At 43.7% G+C, this 20016-nt stretch overlaps 1 protein-coding gene across 3 annotated transcripts in view; it reads right to left on the bottom strand.

Moving 5' to 3' along the window:
• The window catches only part of SLC26A2 (solute carrier family 26 member 2), a 40560-nt gene that overhangs the window by 4127 nt on the left and 16417 nt on the right, over nucleotides 1-20016 (bottom strand). For all 3 annotated transcript variants that reach the window (XM_066591313.1, XM_066591314.1, XM_066591315.1), the window contains one exon: nucleotides 16375-17016. In XM_066591313.1, coding sequence (XP_066447410.1) covers nucleotides 16375-16992 — 618 coding nt within the window. In that variant the 5' untranslated portion in view covers nucleotides 16993-17016. The remainder of the gene's footprint in view (nucleotides 1-16374; nucleotides 17017-20016) is intronic.

Raw genomic sequence — 20016 nt, 5'->3', positions numbered from 1 at the left:
CCCTTTCCCACCTCCTCTCCCTGCAGAGAGCCAGCGAGGGGGAGGGAAGGGGAAGACAGCTTAATAGAGCTATGCTATCTCCCCCCACCCAACGGCATATACGCCAAACCCATGCATAAGATGGCATCGTATATCGGCCAGCCATGAAAACGCCGGACGAAATACGCTCGTGTGAATAAGCCCAGCAGGTGTTGTCCAGTTTCAAACTATTGATGGCCTAACCCTAGGTTTTCAGCTTAAGCCCCAGTTACATGCAAAGATGATTGCTCAAAATTTGTTCAAAAGATAGGGGGAATGACACTTTGAGTGATTATATTGCGTAAGCTGCTAATGGGCACTAATGCCCATTAGTGGCTTATTACCTTCATTTGCATGTAAATGAGCCTTCCTGAGCTCTATGCAGAGAACAGCAGGTGGTCTGTTATCTGCATACAGCCCCTTTGTTCTGCCATGGGACTGCAGCTGAATGCAATATAATCAGCGCTCCCATGGAGAATTAGAGTTTGAGGTCCCTGCTATCAGCTCTCCATCCAAAGGATGGATTTTAAACTCAACTAAAAATCATAATTTGGACAAAAAGCAAACAATGGTAGCATTTGCACACAACAATTATTGCTCAAAAGCCATCGTTTGAGTGAATTTTGAGTGATAATTGTTGAGTGTAAATAGGGCTTTACATATACTTTTAAAAAACATTTTGCGACTTAGAAAAAAAAACTATGTAACTATTGTATGTATATTATGACCACTAAGCCTAATAATAGCTTGATACCTATTTTATAGGGAACATTTCTCAGCAGACAGGTTATCATCACAGATTGGTGTACAATGAAAGGTGACACTTGTATATAGAGATAACACAGGATCTACCATTCACAATAGATGGTGGTCACAGCTCACCTTCTTTCCTTCCTTGCACAATAACCTCTGCACAAGTCAGTGAGCATGTCTAAAGTACTCTCCCATAGGAGTCAATTAATACCCTCTAGTCTATTGTGCATATAGTCTTTGAGGCTATTATCAGGCTTATTGGCCATAGTGAAGACTGCAAGATATATGGTTAAGTAAATACAGTAACATGGAAAAATTTTTAAAAAGCACTAAAAAGTAAAAAAAAAAAAACTGTTAACATAAAAACTTATTTAAAACAGTTTAAACAGTAGGCACACCCGATTCAACTAACTTACATAAAAAGGAAAGCATGTTGCATGACGAATTAAAAAGATTTCATTGAGAATTTCACCTGAACCTCTATTGCATCCACATACTCGACAGGTACACAAATTAATGGACATCAGGGGCTCTGGACTTTGTTGTGAAATGGGGGCCAAGAGTTAAGTAATGTACAAGTATACAATACCAATATAAAAAGTGACTGCCAGTGCTACAAGGTGAATGGAGGCATAGGTAGGCAAGGGCTCCTTTGCACCCACCAGAGATCCAGTTCTCTTTAAAATCTGAACCAAATCAGAACAGGCATGGGCAGGGTGAGTGGTTGAGGGCACCTAAAGGGGTTTTGTCATAAAAAAACCAATTCTATACTCACCTATTTCTTCCCTGTCAGTTTTCTTACCACATCTTCTCTCTGAGCTTCTGCAATGACCCGGGGTCACCTCGACGACTTGTTTTGAAAGCTGCATTCCTCGCATTCTCTACCTGCCGGTCAGTGAAGGTCAGGTCCCTGTGCTGTAGCATTCACTGCCTAGGCAGGAATTCTAATCTATTTCGGAGACAACTCGCATGAGCAGTCTCTGAAGTACATCGGCACTTCCCCTGCTAGCCTGTGACGTAACCTACATTGGCTGGCAGGAAGAAGACTGCCTGCAATGTACGTAACCTCACAGGAAGGAGAAGAATCAGCCAGCTGCAGGTGAGGTGACAACCCCACCCCCAACGGGATGCAGGAGACAGGAGAAGATAGGTGAGGTGAAGATCTGGCAAACTGGTAAGTAGACTGACCGGGGAGGAACAGGTAAGTATAGAATTCGTATTTATTTTTTTTTAATGACAGAACCCCTTCAGGTTCCCATGGTGGGCAACGCCCATCTATAGCATGCCCCATCTAGAATCTAGCCCCGTCTAGGCATCTGTAAGATAGACACATGATGTAGCCATGGGGGCGGAGTGTGCACCAATATATGCAAATCAATTTCTTAGTTGGTGGGAATCCACTATCGTTATTTTGGATACTCTTGATTTATATATTAATAACATTCTTTTCTGGGGACATTAATTAGATGACATACTTAGCCAATGGTATGGCAGTAAGACCCTATTTTCAGAATTTATTACTATGTTAAACAACAATGATATTGGCGAGCATTTCACTTTGGAACTACATAACACTATTATCAACTGTCTCGATCTCTCTATCACTATCTACCTGAGGGCACCCTAGAAACTACCACCTTTAGAAAATCTACTGCCACTAATGACCTTCTATCCTAGGATAGCCCCACCCACTTAGAAGAGAGATACCAACTGGACAATACTTAAAGGGGTTGTCCCGAGGCAGCAAGTGGGTCTGTACACTTCTGCATGGCCATAATAATGCACTTTGTAATGTACATTGTGCATTAATTATGAGCCATGCAGAAGTTATAAAAAGTTTTATACTTACCTGTTCCGTTGCTGGCGTCCTCGTCTCCATGGTGCCGACTAATTTTCGCCCTCCGATGGCCAAATTAGCCGCGCTTGCGCAGTCCGGGTCTTCTGCAGTCTTCTATGGGGCTCCGTGTAGCTCCGTGTAGCTCCGCCCCGTCACGTGCCGATTCCAGCCAATCAGGAGGCTGGAATCGGCAATGGACCGCACAGAAGAGCTGCGGTCCACGGAGGAAGAGGCCATCTTCAGCGGTGAGTAGAGAAGTCACCGGAGCGCGGGGATTCAGGTAAGCGCTCCGGTGAGCTTTCTTTACCTCCCTGCATCGGGGTTGTCTCGCGCCGAACGGGGGGGGGGTTGAAAAAAAAAAAAAACCCGTTTCGGCGCGGGACAACCCCTTTAAGGGCTAGAAGAAACTGTTCTAGTGATGCATCTTTTAGCATGACTGTCATAACCTTTGTAGATGGTCTACAGGGGTTATCCATACAGCTGTTTAAGAAGAGCCTATCACAAGGCAAAAAATGGAAAACAGGGAAACCCTGCTTGGTAACCATAAAAAACAGAGGCATGCCAACAAAATTGTACGATGTATCGGGACATATGACGGTTACTCTGACCCGCTCTTGAGGATTATGAGACGATATTGGGCAACTTTGTGGGCAGATTCGAACCTGGAGCCAGTCATCCCAACATACCCCAGTGTCACATACAGGAGGGGTTCCAATCTAAAAGATATTTTGGTACATAACCAGCCAAACAAAACCAGTGGTAGTGAGGGAAACCGGTTACAGAAAATGAGTGAAGGACGTTATCCATGTGCTATATGCGCGAGTTGCAGAGTGGTTGCCAAACCTAAATTCTTTATCAACCCTAAAGACTTCAGGAAATACTAAATTAGCCAATTCATTCTATGTAGAACTACGGACATTATGTACGTGGCATAGTGTACAGGCCCCAAAATCTATGAGGGAAAAGCAAGGCAAGAGTTTAGAAAACGTATATCTAAACATCTCAGTTGAGTGCGAACAAAAAGTGAAACCTCAGTAGCAAGACATGTCAACAGTTACCATGGTGGCACTATGAATAATACGGCATACATAGCTGCTGCTAGACTCCACTGCTCACCCCTATGTACCCATAGTGACGTATAGATATTATATCTCCCCAGATGGAAGCATCTATCTATATTACAAATTATGGGAATAAGATATGATGGTGTAACAGTTCCTAAATTTCCTACATGCAAGTACCCCAATTTTGGGATATGCATTCTGTATGAAACAAACTTTTTCGTTAGTATGCTCCTTTTCAACATAGACAAACCTACTGTATAAATGTACCTAGTCTATACAATACAAATTTTGTGCTAACACTTATAGTTGAGTCCAACATTGGAAGTAATGGGCATGTACCAGAATACATGCCAGGTGCATGTCCACCAAATGGGGGAGGTTGTCTTAACTACCAGTATCTAGCTATGAGCACTTGTTTGGTATTGTTGCTCGCAGTCACAGCGCTGTGATGGCAACACCCAACTATATCTGGCCCTCACAGTGATGTGAGTGATACATTGACTCACCCATCAGAAAAGAAGGCAGGGTAACAAATTGTGTTCGCTGCACTGGTACATGGATCTATCAATCAAGGAGTTTGATCCCTATTACTTGTGGAGCATCTTATAGAAATCTGACCTTCACTTTGGATTGGTTGTTCATAAATTATGGGTACCTCCCTATGTCTATTTAATTGTTGGAAGTGACCAGCTCATGGCCATATCCCTGTTTTTCCTGAGGACGCCATGTTTGTGGTGAACCATGTTGGGGGCTGTGTTGAACTTTTAACTGCATGGATTGCTGAGAGTTGTAGTACATACTATCCAGGTGACTCTTGTGCTGCAGACTAGAGCCAGGTTCTTCTACTTCCAGTTTGGGATACTAGTACCATACTAACTATACGTATGAATACATTACAGAATCTAACTTTTCCACATGGAACTTGTTGGCCACCTGAACTTCCAGCATCCTTGGGCTTTTAAATCATATGTATGCCTGTTAGTTCATTTCATATTATTTACAATAAAGATTTATGGTTAATACTAGGGTAGACATAATTCTGGGCCTTTGCTGCCTTACAGGCAAGTTTGGTATGGGCTTTAGAATGTAGCCATATTACACTACATCTATTACATCCATTAGAAACCAACCTAATGGACATAAAAGCTGTCACGATTGGCATCCGAGACAAAGTATTCAGACTAGAGTAACATTACAGGATCAGCCCCGTTCCACGTGATCCCAAAGCCGATAAATTATTTGTTATTTCTGTGCTATACTCCGACAAGGACACTTTCTGTTAGTCTGTGCACAGATTGGCTGGCTGGGGATGCCACCTCCTAGCCAACCAATCAGTTTCAGTGTTTGTACATTTATTCCGGCTCCTCACTGATGACGCTGGTTATACTCTGCCTGAAGGTGTTCCGGGTCCACTGAGCAGTTCCTGTTTCTGATGAGCATTTTGTTAAGTCTACTGGTTTAATAATCATCTGTGGTGTTACACATCTTTTTCCTGGACTCTCGTTGTATTTCATTGTGTGTCATTTAAGTTTTGCCCCTATTTTCTGTTGCCGTCTAGGGAAAGTCAGGATTACCCCATGCTCCTGGCGTGAGGTTATTCTTATCAGGGCGTAGGTAAGGTCTTCCTATTCGTTAGGTGTTAGGGTCAGATTTTACCACATTCCTAATTTTGTGTTTTCTTATTCTATATTGTTTCCTCTCCTTGTATATTATTCATTCTTTTAGTAGACTTCTAATATGTTCGGTTTGAACGTAACAACAGCTACTAGACATTAAAATGAAGAAACAATAATATAGTAGTGAATATAAAGACAATGTACAATGTACAGTTACAATACATATGCAAACTCATTTATTAGGCTGGCTTCCCATGGGATGGAAATTTCGCGTCTTGGCCGCACAGAAAAGCCGCAAGATTTCCACGGGAGAGCCACAGCTTCAAAACACGCTGCATTTCGCCTTGGGTTTTGGAGCGGTTTGGTTGCCGGTATTCCATTGTGGCTTTCTTCCCCCATAGAAAGGAGTGAGGTCACAACAGAAAAAAAAAATGACATGCAGTGGCTGTTAATTTCGCGCCGCATCGCCGACAAGCCGCAAGATTTCCGCGGGAGAGCCACAGCTTCAAAACCCGCGGCATTTCGCCATGGGTTTTGGAGCGGTTTGGCTGCCGGTATTCCATTGTGGCTATCTCCCCCCATAGAAAGGAGTGAGGTCACAATAGAAAAAAAAAATTACATGCACCCGCTGTCAATTTCGCGCCACATCGCCGGTTCCGCCAGGTTTTGCCACAATCGATTGGCCGTCCCATGCGGACGAGATTTTTGCAAAATGTCATCCACATGGTTGGCTAATCCTGGGATTAGCGGCCGTGGGCGGATTTGCCGCACAGAAATTCCGCACTGAATTTCCGCTCCAAATCTGTCCCGTGTGAACCCAGCCTTAAACTGCTGATGCCAATTTTTAAAATAAAATGCAACTTAAAAAGTTGAATTATGCTGATTTCCAAATTTGAGCCACAAATTTCCCTGCCCGTCATCAAATGTGAAAATTGAACATGACCTTCTTGAAACCGTAGTTTAGGCCACATTTATTAAGTAAACTAAGAAGAAATGGGGCAAATTTCTGGCAGTTTAGCATTGTTCCCATCTATAAGTTCTAAAATGTGTCAAATATTATTAAGAGGCTTGCATCTTTTAGTACATTTTTATTTTGACTGGATAGTTAGTCAAATTAACCCTTTAACCCCATTCATTCTAGTTAGACTAGAGGGACCGTTATTAATGTATTGTAATTATGCGGCTCACTGTGTGTTTATACTGTATGTACCTCCTACTCCATCATAATGTGATTCATTCCAAAACTGTAAAATAATAACAACAGAGGTCGACTACACTTTTCTGACTATAATTATTCTAATTAAATAATTAAGAGTAATTAAGTCGTTACTTTGCAGAGCAGTGATAAGAATGAGCTTTTAATGAATATACTAAGAAAACTAATTATCTGTACATAGAAATGCATTCCTAAATGAATTAAAGACTGAGCTTTTACTCAATAGCCAATGGGTTGCCGGTTTCCAGTATAATCTCCTTACCGTGGGGATGTCGAGCAGTGCCCACGTAATAGCAGAAGCCTATACAGAATTCCCTCTAATGCTGTTGCTTGTATACTATTTAAATTGCTATTTCTACAATAAAGCAGAGGGATTTTTTAATTAAAATTTAATTGGAAGGGCTATTTTTCATTGCGGCTTCTGCCAAGCATTCAACCTCCACACAAACTCTCCCAGTGCTGGAGCTGGAAGGTGCAGTGTTGATTAAATGATTTGTATGCTATATATAGAAGACTAAGGCAACTTAGCCAGATTACTGTATTAGCATGTACAGTTTGCTTGTTCTTTACTTCATCCTCCAATGAAACAACACAGCATTGTCGAGAAGTTCTCCATGTATCGGCAACATACATCTTGTTGCCATAGGCCTGTGTTGCCATACAGGTTTGGTTCAATGCTAGTTTAAAAAAAAAAAAAATTGTAAAAAAGTATATTCTACCATCTGTAGGTTAGCAAGAGGAAAGGGCAGACCAAAAAAAATACAGCAGGACACATAGGAGCTGCATATACAGAATGCTAGGATAATGTTTCTCAATTACTTGAAAAGTTTTTTCCATTATTTTTTTTTCATTTTAGATTAATTGCAGCAATCAATATTTCTTAAAGTATACATAGGTAAGTTTACATGCAATTATAGTTTTTAGGCCCGCACGATCTCAAGGAGGTTTGCAATGTTGTTAAAACACTGTAAATATACTTGTCAAGACTCGAACCTGTGCTCCAGGCGATGCTTCTATCGACTGAGCTATTCAGCATGCTAGACAGCTCCCCGACAGTTCCTTGTCTCCAGTTCCATGTGCCTAGATCTGTGTTTCCCTGTCTTGGGCCACCCCGTGTCTTGTACCTTCCCTAATTAGCCCCCTATATAAACCTGACCCTGTTCCCTCTTGCCTTGAGTGATTATTGTGCTCCACTGCCTTGATCAAGCTTCACCTCCTGAACCTGCTCCTATCCTGCAAACTGTATCACAGAAGGGGAAATATAAAAACAGACAATCACTGAAAACGGCCAGATACTTACTGACACAAGAGGGCAAATATGTGCACCAACCTCAGCATGCAGGCAGCCAAATGAGGGAGCCAATTACACCTGTGGAGGACACCAATGAGACAGCCCCATGGCTGCCTGCATGCTGAGGTTGCTGCGGTGCACATGTTTGCCCTCCTGTGTCAGTAAGTATATGGCCGTATCCTGCAAAACTGCGACTATCTGTTAATGACCTCTGGCTCTCCTCCCAACAACGCTACCTGCCTCCTCCATCTGTACTTCAAACCATGACTACCTGTTGACAACTTCGGGCTTCCTCCAGACTACCCTCCGCTTCTGTACGGCTACTATACCGGTGGCTCCAATCTTGCGCCTGCCACGCTACACATACCATCATTGTTTTTACGCTATTTAGGTTATAGATCTGATAAATGTTCCTATGTGCTGTTTTTTACAAGAACACTTTTGAGTTGTACATATCGGGATACAGCAAATATCTGATTCACTAGCAGTACGTCATTACATTTAACCCCTTAAGGACATGGCCTAGTTTGAACCATTTTTTTTCATCTCTGCATTCTGAAAGCAATAAAAAAGTTATTTTTTTCGACATGAAGCTTTGTGTTTTGTGAAATGAGTTTTATTTTTTAATGACACACTTTTGGTGTAAATACATATAAGGGCTTAGTCACACGGGCGCATCGGCGCCCGTGTTACTGCAGGAAGAAGACGGACACACTTCAGGACGGATGACTCTCTGCAGCTTCATTGCCGGTCATGTGTTCTTTCTTCAGCGCTGCGGGGATTGTGATTGTGTGAGAACAATGTGTGAAAGAATGTGTGAAGAGCTAAACTCTCCTCCCCCCAGCCATCAGTATTCTGGGCTGCGGCATGTACCTGGCCGTCTGAATGGGCGATAAAACGGGAGATGCAGCCACGACCTGGCCATGGCTGCCTCTCGTTCATGCAATTTTCAGCCGCGATTCGGGTGGTCGAAAATCGCACTGCCCGTGTGAAAAAGCCCTTAGTCCTAAAAAAAACCTTCCTTTTAACCTTGATCCCAGGCATTGCAACAGAAAGTCAGGTGTATGTCAGCACACCCAGTTCTAGCATCTTCTTAATATTCATTGTTTGAAGGTTCTATTGCTGAGAGTGATTACGGGAGATAAGGAACCTGTCAGAGTAGTTGTATGAGCAGGGGTGTAATTATAACGAGTACAGAAGATGTGATTGCCCTCGGGCCCTGGAGACTTAGGGGGCCCATTAGGTCTCTCTTCCCCATATAAGAAGACTAGTATTATGAATAAAGCATCACACTGTAATTGGGGGTCCGCTTACAGATTTGTATTGGTTCCCAGCAGCTGTGAGCAGCCAAGTTCCATTCAGTTCTATGGAAGCAGCCGTGTCCAGCAGCTCACCAGGACAGACCTGCAGTTGTTTGGAGAGGTCACCTTGTCCTTGGCAGGTAGGTTCTCACAATGCCATCAGGATGTGCGCTCAGATTTATATGTATAGTACATGTAGCAGTAATATAACTCCTATATTCACCGCTGGCACACAGTAGTTCATGGCGCCCGCAGTGTGCTGTCACACCCTTTTGTTTGCTTTTGAAGTTGCTCCAGCAGTAATAGTTCCATTTTAGTGGCCGCATTTGAAGAATAAATACTATAAATTGTTAACACTTGATGCGCTGACACTTTGTAACAAAGTAACAGCAGTAGGGAGCCCTTTTGAAACTGTCATTCTGCATATACAATTGTAATTATTTACATATATATGTGCATTTAGCAGAATTGATGTTAATTTTAATGTATTCACTATTGTCATATTTAATGGCGCTATTGGGCCTCTCTTTCACGGACGTAATGAGCTGTGCGCAGCATGCGTATCTCTCGCGCGCAAATATGCAATGGCATGCCTACTTGCTGTGTGCTGCCAATTCCCATACACTACCTTGGCGTGCGCGGTAATAATGCTCGCTGTGATTTTTTTTTTTACGTTCACATTTTTCGTGCTGTGAGGCGGAGGCACACTTAGGGATTGAACAGACGATCATGCTTTTGATTTCAATGGGTTCATTCTCACTTCTTCTTTTGCACCCATTGTTTTTCCAGGCACAAAAAAGTAGGACCTGTTCTACTTTCTGCGTGTTTGCCCACCAAAGAGCCCCATGGAATTCTCTGGGAGGTGCGTAAACACGCATATCTGCTTGTACAGGTATGTGCTAAATCAGTGTCACTGTGTTAGGCTAATTGGCCATTTAAATTAGGGTGGTGTGATTTCTCTGCTCCTGTGAATGAGCGGTGCCTGCGCAAATATGCTTAGTATTTGCCCAGGCTGGAGAGCAAAATACACTTGTTTAGGGTTCCTTCACATGGGCACTGTGATTTTGTATGGACAAGAGGCAGCCGCGAACAAGTCACGGCTGTATCTCCCATATTCTCGCCCATTCAGACAGCCATCAGCCGGGGGAACAGAGTTCAGCTCTGCTAAACTCCCTCCCCCTCTCCTCCCCTTGCCGGCTGCCGGGTATGTGAGGGGGCGGAGTTTAGCAGAGCTAGTAAGCTAAACTCTCTCCCCCTCTCCGCCCCTTGACGGCTACTGGCATGAGGAGGGTCAGGATGGGGCGGGAGCTTAGCAAAGCTAGTCTCTCCACAGCCTATGAGAGCTACCTCCAATGGGAAGGGCGAGGGACCTCACCAATGCGAACCGCTGCTAAACTCCCTCCCTCTTCTTTTTTCAGACAGCTCCCATATGAGTCTATGGGAACGGCTGGCATATTGCTGCAAAAGATGGGACAAGTCCTATCTTTTCCAGCATCAGGTAAAAGTGCCTGGCCAGAATGCGCTATCTTTTCCGGCCAGGTGATTTTACTCAGGAAAAAATCGACCATCTGAACAACTGCCTTTGAATCCAATGCTAAAGATGGCCACCATTTTCAGCTGGTGTTTTAAAAAACAAAATAGGTGCGAAAAAATGCTCATGTAAAAGTAGCCTCACTGAGAAAAAAAAAACTGCGCAGAAGCGAACGCAGTGCATAGCATGCACATCTGTTTAAGACCTTAAAGTGTAGGAGATTGTAAAATGCAGTGACCATACGCCCATGTGAGAGAGGCAGGGGCGTAACTATAGGGGATGCGGTTGCACCCGGGCCCAGGAGCCTTAGGGGGCCCATAAGGCCTCTCCTCTCCATATAAGGAGACTACTATGAATAAAGCATCATATTTGGGGGCCCTGTTACAGGTTTTGCTGTGGGGCCCAGGAGCTTCACGTTACACCTCTGGAGAGGGGCCTTAGTGCGCGGTTTCACCTTGTATATACTATATGGACAAAAGTACTTGGACACTGCATGTTTTTCACAAAAAGTGCTTTATTCTTCTATTTAGTAATGTGTCGGCCCTCCTTTTGCTTGTATTACAGCGGCAGCACGTTCAGGCATACTTTCCACAAGTTCTCTGTAAGTCTGAGCAGGAATATTTTGCCATTCCTCATGCCAGGCTGTGAGAAGAGATTGTTGCGAGATGGGCGTGGGTGGCAGGGTCATACCCGTCGCTCCAGTTCATCCCACAAAAGCTCGATCGGATGAATTAATAGTTATTACAAAATGAGCAGCTTTTCTTTTTACCCATGCCCTTCCCGGCATACCGGTCGGCAAACTCAGTATTTGCTGAAAAACGTGCCGTGTCCAAATACCTTTGCCCATGTAGTGTATGTGTTTGTTGTAAATTACATGCATGGATGTTTGGCGAGAAATCACTAAGCTCTCAACACCCCCAATACAGAAGATTCCTTTCTAGAGATGAGCGAGTATACTCGCTAATGCACATTACTCGAGCGAGTAGTGCCTTAGCCGAGTATCTCCCTGCTCGTCTCTAAAGATTCGGGGGCCGGCGCTGGTGACAGGTGAGTTGCGGCGGGCAGCGGGGGGGAGAGAGGGAGAGAGAGATCTCCCCTCCGTTCCTCCCTGCTCCCCCCCCCCCCCCCCCCCCGCCGGCCCTTGAATCTTTAGAGACGAGCGGGAAGATACTCGGCTAAGGCACTACTCGCTCGAGTAATGTGCCTTAGCGAGTATACTCGCTCATCTCTATTCCTTTCAAATGGAGAGCAAGGAGTATTTTCCATCAGAAATCTGCGTTACACGATTGGCACTTGCTGAAAAAGGCCATCAATGATAATATTTAACTCCATTGTTTGAGAACACAATAAAGTAACACAATGCTGCAGATGGCAAGCACTATTTTAAAATGTGCAAACAGCAGTGTAAATAAGTAACCAGAACTGAATCGTTATCGTTATGAAAGAAACATGCTAACAGAATTCTCTGCAAAAACGGCTTTTTTTAACCCCAAATGATTTGCTGATTCATTTCTTTCTCCCCTTATAGAGTCATCTTTCCATTACAGGGCTGTAAATTTCCTGCATGAACGTAGGACTAAATGATAATATTCTGCCACCACTAGAAGAGCCCAGGAGCTGACCGGGCATTAAAAAGGATGTCTTTATATATTTTTTAATACTACAAGTTTAAAAATATTTTATATAATTTTTGGTCAATTTTTTCCCTAAATATGAAAAACGTTTTAATTCTTCATATTTCCCATAGTCTGCCAGCAGAGGGGGCTAATGTGGAATAAACTGTCAGATAAGCAGCTGGTTATTCAGTTGCTGTAACATTTGTCCTTCCCCTCCAGAGGAAAGAAAAAACATGGTGGCTCAGTGGTTATCATTGCAGCTTAGCAATACTGGGGTACTAGGTTCAAATCTAGCCAAGGAGAACATCTGGGTACTAGTGTAGAATGTCTCCACTGGAAGTATAGTTTGGGCTGCCGCTGCTACAGGTAACACCCAGGTCACGCCAAAAAGCTTCCCATTGGCTCGTGCATACACAGTTTCTGGTGGAGACATGCTCCACTAGTAGCCTATATGTAATGTCCACTCCCTCTGGTTTTGGCCGATATTCCTGCCTGCCATCGGTTGTTGTTACAAGACGCCCTTCTCCTGCCCGGCCGGTGGCTTTCCCTCCTCCTTCCGCCATCTGTGAATGATAACTTCCGTCTAGCAGTGAGGATGCTTAGGTGAGGAAGGGAGCCACAGAGTTCCATGCGGGATGCAGCTGCTGCTGCTGGCTGATGAAGGGCAAAACGGACGGGGAAAAAATGCTGGGCTGAGTGAGTTCCGGAGGCTCGGGTCAAGAGGTGGGCATGGCTGTGCGGAGAAGGTGTGTGTGTGTAGGAACCAATGGGAAGCTTTGCGCATGACCTGGGTGTTACCTGTAGCTAAGCCAGTCCAACCTATACTTCTGGTGGAGACATACTACACTAGTACCGAATATCTGCATGGCGTTTCTATGTCCCCCCCTGTGTTTCTTCATAATAATCACATTATATAGTGCATACATTTATTGAGAAGAAGAAATACAGGGAGAACATAGAAACTCCATGGAGATGTTGTCCTTTGTCACATTTGAACCTAGGACCCCAGCACTGCAAGGCAACAATGTTAACTACCACCATGACGGCTCTTAGACATTGTTGTACACTATGTTACGGCTACTGATGAAGTTCTGCTTCAGTTTGAACTAATTCGGACCGGCATCCATAACCCCCCTCCAGCTGTACACCTGCAACAGTTACTGTACACCCGGATACAATGTATCTGGATATAATGATGTGCAGTAGACAGGAATAACACTTACTGGGAGGTGTTAATGCATTGCTATGGTGACATTTAGAAGGAGCTGCTTGTGACGCAGCAGTGATTCCCTTCTGCCTCGCTCCTTTTATAATCAGCAGATTAAACCGATTAAACTGGTACTAGAGTAAAAAAAGCCGAGGATTTATGTCTGTTTGTAAGTAAGGGTTTGCTGGGACGGACCTGGGCATGGGAAGGTCACTGCGGGGGTAGACGGAGCTTACAGATATATCTGTCCTGTTCCAGCCGCAGCCAGGTTTTGTGTGTTAAGTGACGCACAAGATTCGCCGAAAATAATTTGCAAGGAGCCTTTTTGCATAGGCGATTTTTCTCCCATAGCAGTGCTGCAAGATAGAAATATAGCAGCATGTCCTATTTTTTGGGCAATATCATCTATTATTTCCTATAGGAGTAAAAAGTAAATTCTCATCGCAGTCACATGCAGATTAGAGATGAGTGAGCATACTCGCTAAGGGCAATTGCTCGAGCGAGCATTGCCCTTAGCGAGTATCTGACTGCTCGAGAGACAAGGTTCGGGTGCCGGCGCGGGGGAGCGGTGAGTTGCGGCAGTCAGCAGGGGGTAGCGGGGGGGAGAGAGAGATCTCCCCTCTGTTCCTCCCCGCTCTCCCCCGCCGCTCCCTGCCCGCCGCCAGCAGCCGAACGTTTTCTCTCGAGCGGGCAGGTACTCGCCAAGAGCATGTTTGCAAGGCTGATATCAGCCTGACTTTCTTGGACTGATATCTCGCTCATCTGTGTATATGCACGCAAATACAATACACCACCTTTGATTAACTAGTGCTGCCAACATAAGCAGTGCTGGCCAGTCAGACCGCCATGTAGTGTCTTATGCCCCTTCTACACAGACTGAGATTCTCACCATTCTTGTTTGCCCAACGGAACGAACTAGTGATGTCATTACCAGCTTGTTTGCGGTCGGGCAGCCCTTTTAGACTGCATGGTTATCATTGTTAATCGTGCGACGCTCGGGCACTTATAGTTCAGCGTTTCACATTCTTATGTGAAATATTGAACGAATAGTGTCTAAACAGCATGATAAGTGCCCAAGCTGGCACTAGTTTTTATGCCGGCTGAAATTGCGCAACCAGCGAGAACCACGATTCTCGTTAGTCGTTTAGTCTTTGGTCGTTTTTTTTAAACAAATCTCTGAATCAAGCCTTTTTCACACGACCATATGTGTTTTTACGTTCGGCGCTATGCTCCATGAATTAAGAAAATCTGCAATCTAGTCCCCATCTTAATTAGTGTATTTCTGGCCATTCACATGGACAACTGCTGCGTGTCAGCAAAAAAAATACGCTGCTGTGTAGAAATCCATTGCTCAGTAGAAATCTTTGGAATGACTGCTAATGCTTAAACAGAGCCAGCTGTCTTCTTTCTCTGTCAGCTAAACTCCCTCCCCCTCCCCTTTTTTCAACTCCCATAGAAGTCTATGGGAGCCCACAGCGTATCTCGGCAATAGGTAGGTCCAGACCTATCTTTTTTCGGTCGCCAATATCCTATTTTTCACGTTGCGATTATTTTTACGTGTCCAAAAATCATTCATGTGATTGAATACATTGGAAGCCAATTAGAGATGAGCGAGCATACTCGGCCACGCCCCTTTTTCGCCCGAGCGCCGCGCTTTTCGAGTACTTCCGTACTCGGGCGAAAAGATTCGGGGGGCGCCGTGGGTGAGTGGGGGGTTGCAGCGGGGAGTGGGGGGAGAGGGAGAGAGAGAGGGCTCCCCCCTGTTCCCCGCTGCTACCCCCGCTCCACCACGCCTCCCCCCACCCCCCGACGCCCCCCGAATCTTTTCACCCAAGTACGGAAGTACTCGAAAAAAGACGGTGCTCGATCAAGTAATTACTCGAAATGAGTACGTTCGCTCATCTCTAAATCCAATCCTTCACATGGTCGCGATTTTTAACACGGCTATATAGTGGGGTATATTTGGTCGTGTGAATAAGGCCAAAGGTGGGGGTCACACGGTCGTAAGCGTAATCCACTGAGGAGCACCCGCAGTGGATAACAGCTGTAAGCCCGGCTGTTATCCTGCGTACTGCCATGGAATCATACTGTGCATGACCGCGTACTTACGCAGGCGCTCATGTGCAGTACACCTGTTGGTTTTGTTCTGTTTATACTTCCCATGCCGCCACGTAGCGATGATGTGGATACACGCAGCCCATACGCAATGTAATTACGTATGGGCTGCAGATATATACGCGACCATAGAGAACAATAGGCTCTACATCGCGTATATCCACTGTGAAATAGAACATGATGCACTTTATTTTCCGCTCATGGATCACGCAATTCCCACACGCTAATGCTATGGAAACTGCGTAAGTCAATGCAATTCAAATCCGGCTGTGTGAGCCTAGCCTAAATGTTCCATGTGAATGGCGCATCAGACTACCAATTTACACTAATACACTGGTATTCAGAGAAGCGGTGTGGCCATCTTTGTTTGTTCAGGCCCGGAAGGTCGCTTTAATTATGTCAGAAGGTTACTGACACATCATTGCTCTGCACATTTTCTGGCCGGAGGCACAGCAGACAACCAGGTTTTACTGGTTTGGGTCCTACTCCCTCGAAAAGTGTGCTCTCTAATTAAACGAGTCACCTGATCTACGTGTTCTGACTCACTTGACTTAATAGATTTCCCATTTTGGCACCTCCCGATTCTCAACTGTTGCATTAGGACATCTAATCGGACTAGAATTTGGCCATGTCTTTGACCGGCATTGCTCACAGTTGGATACGGTCAACCTTCAATGCACAGGTTGTTGATGCAGATAATAAGGCAATTATAGCTCAGGGTGATCTATCTAAATTAGTGGACAGGTAAAAAGGAGCAGTTACTGATCTAATGTAATTGGTTATTGTGCTCCACTCTTTTCACAACATACCTGATAGACTCCAGCCATAAATGTAACGGTGGCTCCTATTGTAATTGCATAGCAGCTTCTATCACAAGTCATACTTGAAGTGTGATTAGCATCGAGTGTTTCGTTGGCCATTAAACTGGTGACTGTTGACAAATGTCCTCCTTGGTTATCCACTTTGTCGTAACCTGCAGCTTGCAGTTCTCGGTCCACGATTTCGCCAACCATCAAACACAGCACCCCAAATATTCCAACATGAATATGTTTAGAGGTTCCCATGAGAAAATATATAATGCATGCAAAAAACGATGTGTAAAGGCCATAGATGGGTTCCTGCCCAGCCAAAAGGGAGTAAGCAATAGACTGTGGAACTAGCAGAATACCGACTATAAGGCCAGACATGGCGTCGCCCAGCAGGTACTCTTTCAGTTTGTACTTGGGGAGCCATTGCAGCACAGGCAGGAAACTGAGTAGTGAGTCTTTGGCTTTACTTGGGGAACAACTACAAGTTTTCCTTATCTTTTGAGTTATTCTAGTTTGCAAGGGGATTATTTTCTTTTCTTTTTCTTCCAAGCGTATGGTCCCTGGTGGCTGGGAGCTGCGGTGAATCGCTCTGATGCTGCCATTATCTTCACTTTTCATCTTGCTTTTTTTAATTTCATTTATCTAAAGGAAAAAACAACATTGATTAGAATGATACTGATAATACAGATTTTGTGTATTTTTTCCCAGGAATATGATCAAATCTGCAACATAGTGAGATCAGAATAGTTGCATCATAGTACAGCTGAACTGTGCTATAAGTTAATGGAACAAGAATGTATTCATTTCATGGTGGGATTGAATAACACTAGGCTTTCTTTAAGATTTGATGCTGTAATTTAACCCTTTGCAATCCAATTTTGGATTCAGGGTTTCCTAGGGAGCTTTCTCTTTCTGCCATTATACAATGGTGCCATCTGCTGGCTAGAGCCAGTACTGCGGTATGGGACATGCTGGAGAGGCCCCCCGACAGAGCGGCCAGTAATACACAGTGCGAATACCCTGCCAGACATCTTCCGACATCGGAGCTGTACAGCCTTTAATCAGAATGCTTGAAGTCATCAGAGAGTGGATTGGAAAGGGTTAAGGAGTTTTCCAACCCCATTAATTTTTTTTACAAATAGCTGTCAAAGCTGTACACCTTACCAATCTCCTACCACCCCCATCCTGATGTTTCCCTGATCTCACGCTGGTCCCTGTTTACATGGTGTGTCTCAGTAAACTGTGGTCCAGCTCAGGAGCGGTCATCAAGAAGATGATCTTTTGGTGAGTTTTTTTTACTGTATCGATAAATCAGTTTAGACTGCAATCCTTTGCCTCTTTATAAACTGTAGGCCTTCTTTACCCTGGATAGCTGCTAGTTTGCATTTTAATTCACTGTAATTAACTTTTATTAATAAATAAATAAAATAACGAGGTATTGTACCCAGAACACAACAATGTCCCAAAATGCTAAAACCCCTATTCCTGTCCTTCATGTCCAAAAAATCAGTCTCACTGTTACTTATGGCTCTGAGGTAGTTTGGTTATACTGCTCAATGCCTCTGTTAGGTTGTGCTGCTGGGATCTGTTGTTCTACAGGTTTCCAGTGTGGGATGATTAACATTTAAGTTCCCTTGCCAGCTGATAATAGCAATAGAAACTCCCATAGAAGCCTATGAGAGCTGCCAGCAAGGGGACATGGAGGGATTTTAGTAGCGCTTGCCATGCTAAATTCCTTCCCCCTCCCTTCCTAGCTTATGGGAGCTGCCAGCAGGTTGAGGGGGAGGGACTTTAGCAACTCTCTGTACATAGATTAGGTAACTATGCAGTTAAATTAACCTCTCCTCTTATGACAGCCGGCTGTCCTTGAACTGATTTTCTGGACATCAAGCACAGGAATAGGGTTTTAGCATTTTGGGGCATTATTGTGTTCTGGGTTCAATACCTCGTTATTTCATTTATTTGTTAATAAAAGTAAAGTTTTAGGGGGTTTTACAGTGAATTAGTCAGTGGATGGGTTGCTCATTGCTGCACAGTTATTAGTTTGCATTTCAGGCCTGGAAAAACTAAGACCCATTTGTGCATTGCCGTGTCTTGAGTTCCACCTCTTTAAATAAGTATTAGTAATCTGTATTTACTGCTTTCTATGCCAAGTTCTCTCAACAGTTTTGCACAAAACGAAGCTCTACTTCTCTGGCATTTAAACAGTAAGGCCTTTTACTGCCTGGGTCACACCTAGCCATACAAATATTTCTGGTCATCCCAGGATAGTTTTGACATAAGAGCCTTCACACTGTATACAAATGTTGGATGAAGAAGTAGAATCACAGCAAATGTAGACATTTCCCAAATCAGCTGTGTAAAATGTCAAACATTCAGAATTCTAGTCTATATTTTATATATATTCTGTATAGCAAGTCATAATCTTATTCTGTCATATAGATCTCTACAGTCACCTATTTATTTTGTTAGCTAAAGGCCCAGTTTTGAGAGCCACAAAGACGTGCAAGAAGTGCGGTTTGAAATAAAGGCCCATGTAAAGATGATCGCTCAAAATTCATTAAAGCGAAGATGAGAGATAATCGTTACATGTAAATGCTACCATCGTGTACTCCTCTGAATGATGATAAAGTATCTCTCAACAGACTGCATGCTGTGTTTTCTGCGGGAGTCAGGAGATTACATTGTATTCCGCCGCCAGCAGGAAGAAACACAATGCATCTGTTTGCACAGCAGGGTGTGCGATTAGTCACACGCTGGGCTCTGCAAACAGCTCATGGAGGCCCATTTACATGCAAATGAAGATGATAAAGGATTAATGGATATTAGTGTCCATTAACACTTTATGCAAAAAGGTTGCTAAAACTTTCAATCTTTTAATTGTATGAAAGATTATCTTTCTTTCTGTAAATGGGCCTTAATAAATATAGAGTGTAACAAGATGACAGTGATAATTAAGGTCATTTTAGTGAAAAAAAATTGTGAATACAATGTATGAATAACTCCATGAAAGCCAGGTCCTTCATATAGCTCAACATAGAGGCAGGGAGTTCCAAATAATCTATGCCCACATGTACATGTTGGTTATAAGTGCTGGAGGACTTGGTCCACCTCTGGATCCATAAGAATAAAGAGCTACAGGCCCTACTAGACTTTAGCACACAACTAGGAACTTTTGTCCTTGTCTGGGTTCAACTTAGATATAATTGTTAGTTTTTGATTCTGAAACATGGTGTTTATTCCTTTCATTACCCAGCCAAGGTATTATGTATGGTCCAATATGTTCTTGGATTCCCTAATCTGCGTATCTGGGTACAGGTAGTTATCAAACCCCCGCCAAATGTGTGATCAACGAGACATTCTGTTCTCTCTACTTTGAACAATGTACTTCTCATTCTGAGCTGAGGCTAGAAGTTACCAACATTATCACTTAAGAATAAGATATAAGGCAGAGAAAATTTGCCTATAGCTATGACAGCGGCCAATTAGTATGAATGAATCATTTTTATACCCCCCATCCATATTCATAAAAACAAATTACACATATCTGCGATGTACTTTATTTCCCTCCTGGCTTGACTCACCATTGCTGTTACACTGTAATTATCTCTCCATTATGGTGATTTCAGATGCAGTTCACCC

The sequence above is a fragment of the Eleutherodactylus coqui genome, chromosome 2, assembly GCF_035609145.1.
Source record: "Eleutherodactylus coqui strain aEleCoq1 chromosome 2, aEleCoq1.hap1, whole genome shotgun sequence".
Classification (NCBI taxonomy): Eukaryota; Metazoa; Chordata; class Amphibia; order Anura; family Eleutherodactylidae; genus Eleutherodactylus; species Eleutherodactylus coqui.
Note: the sequence above shows the minus strand (reverse complement) of the source record. Positions and strands in the feature narration are given on the sequence as shown.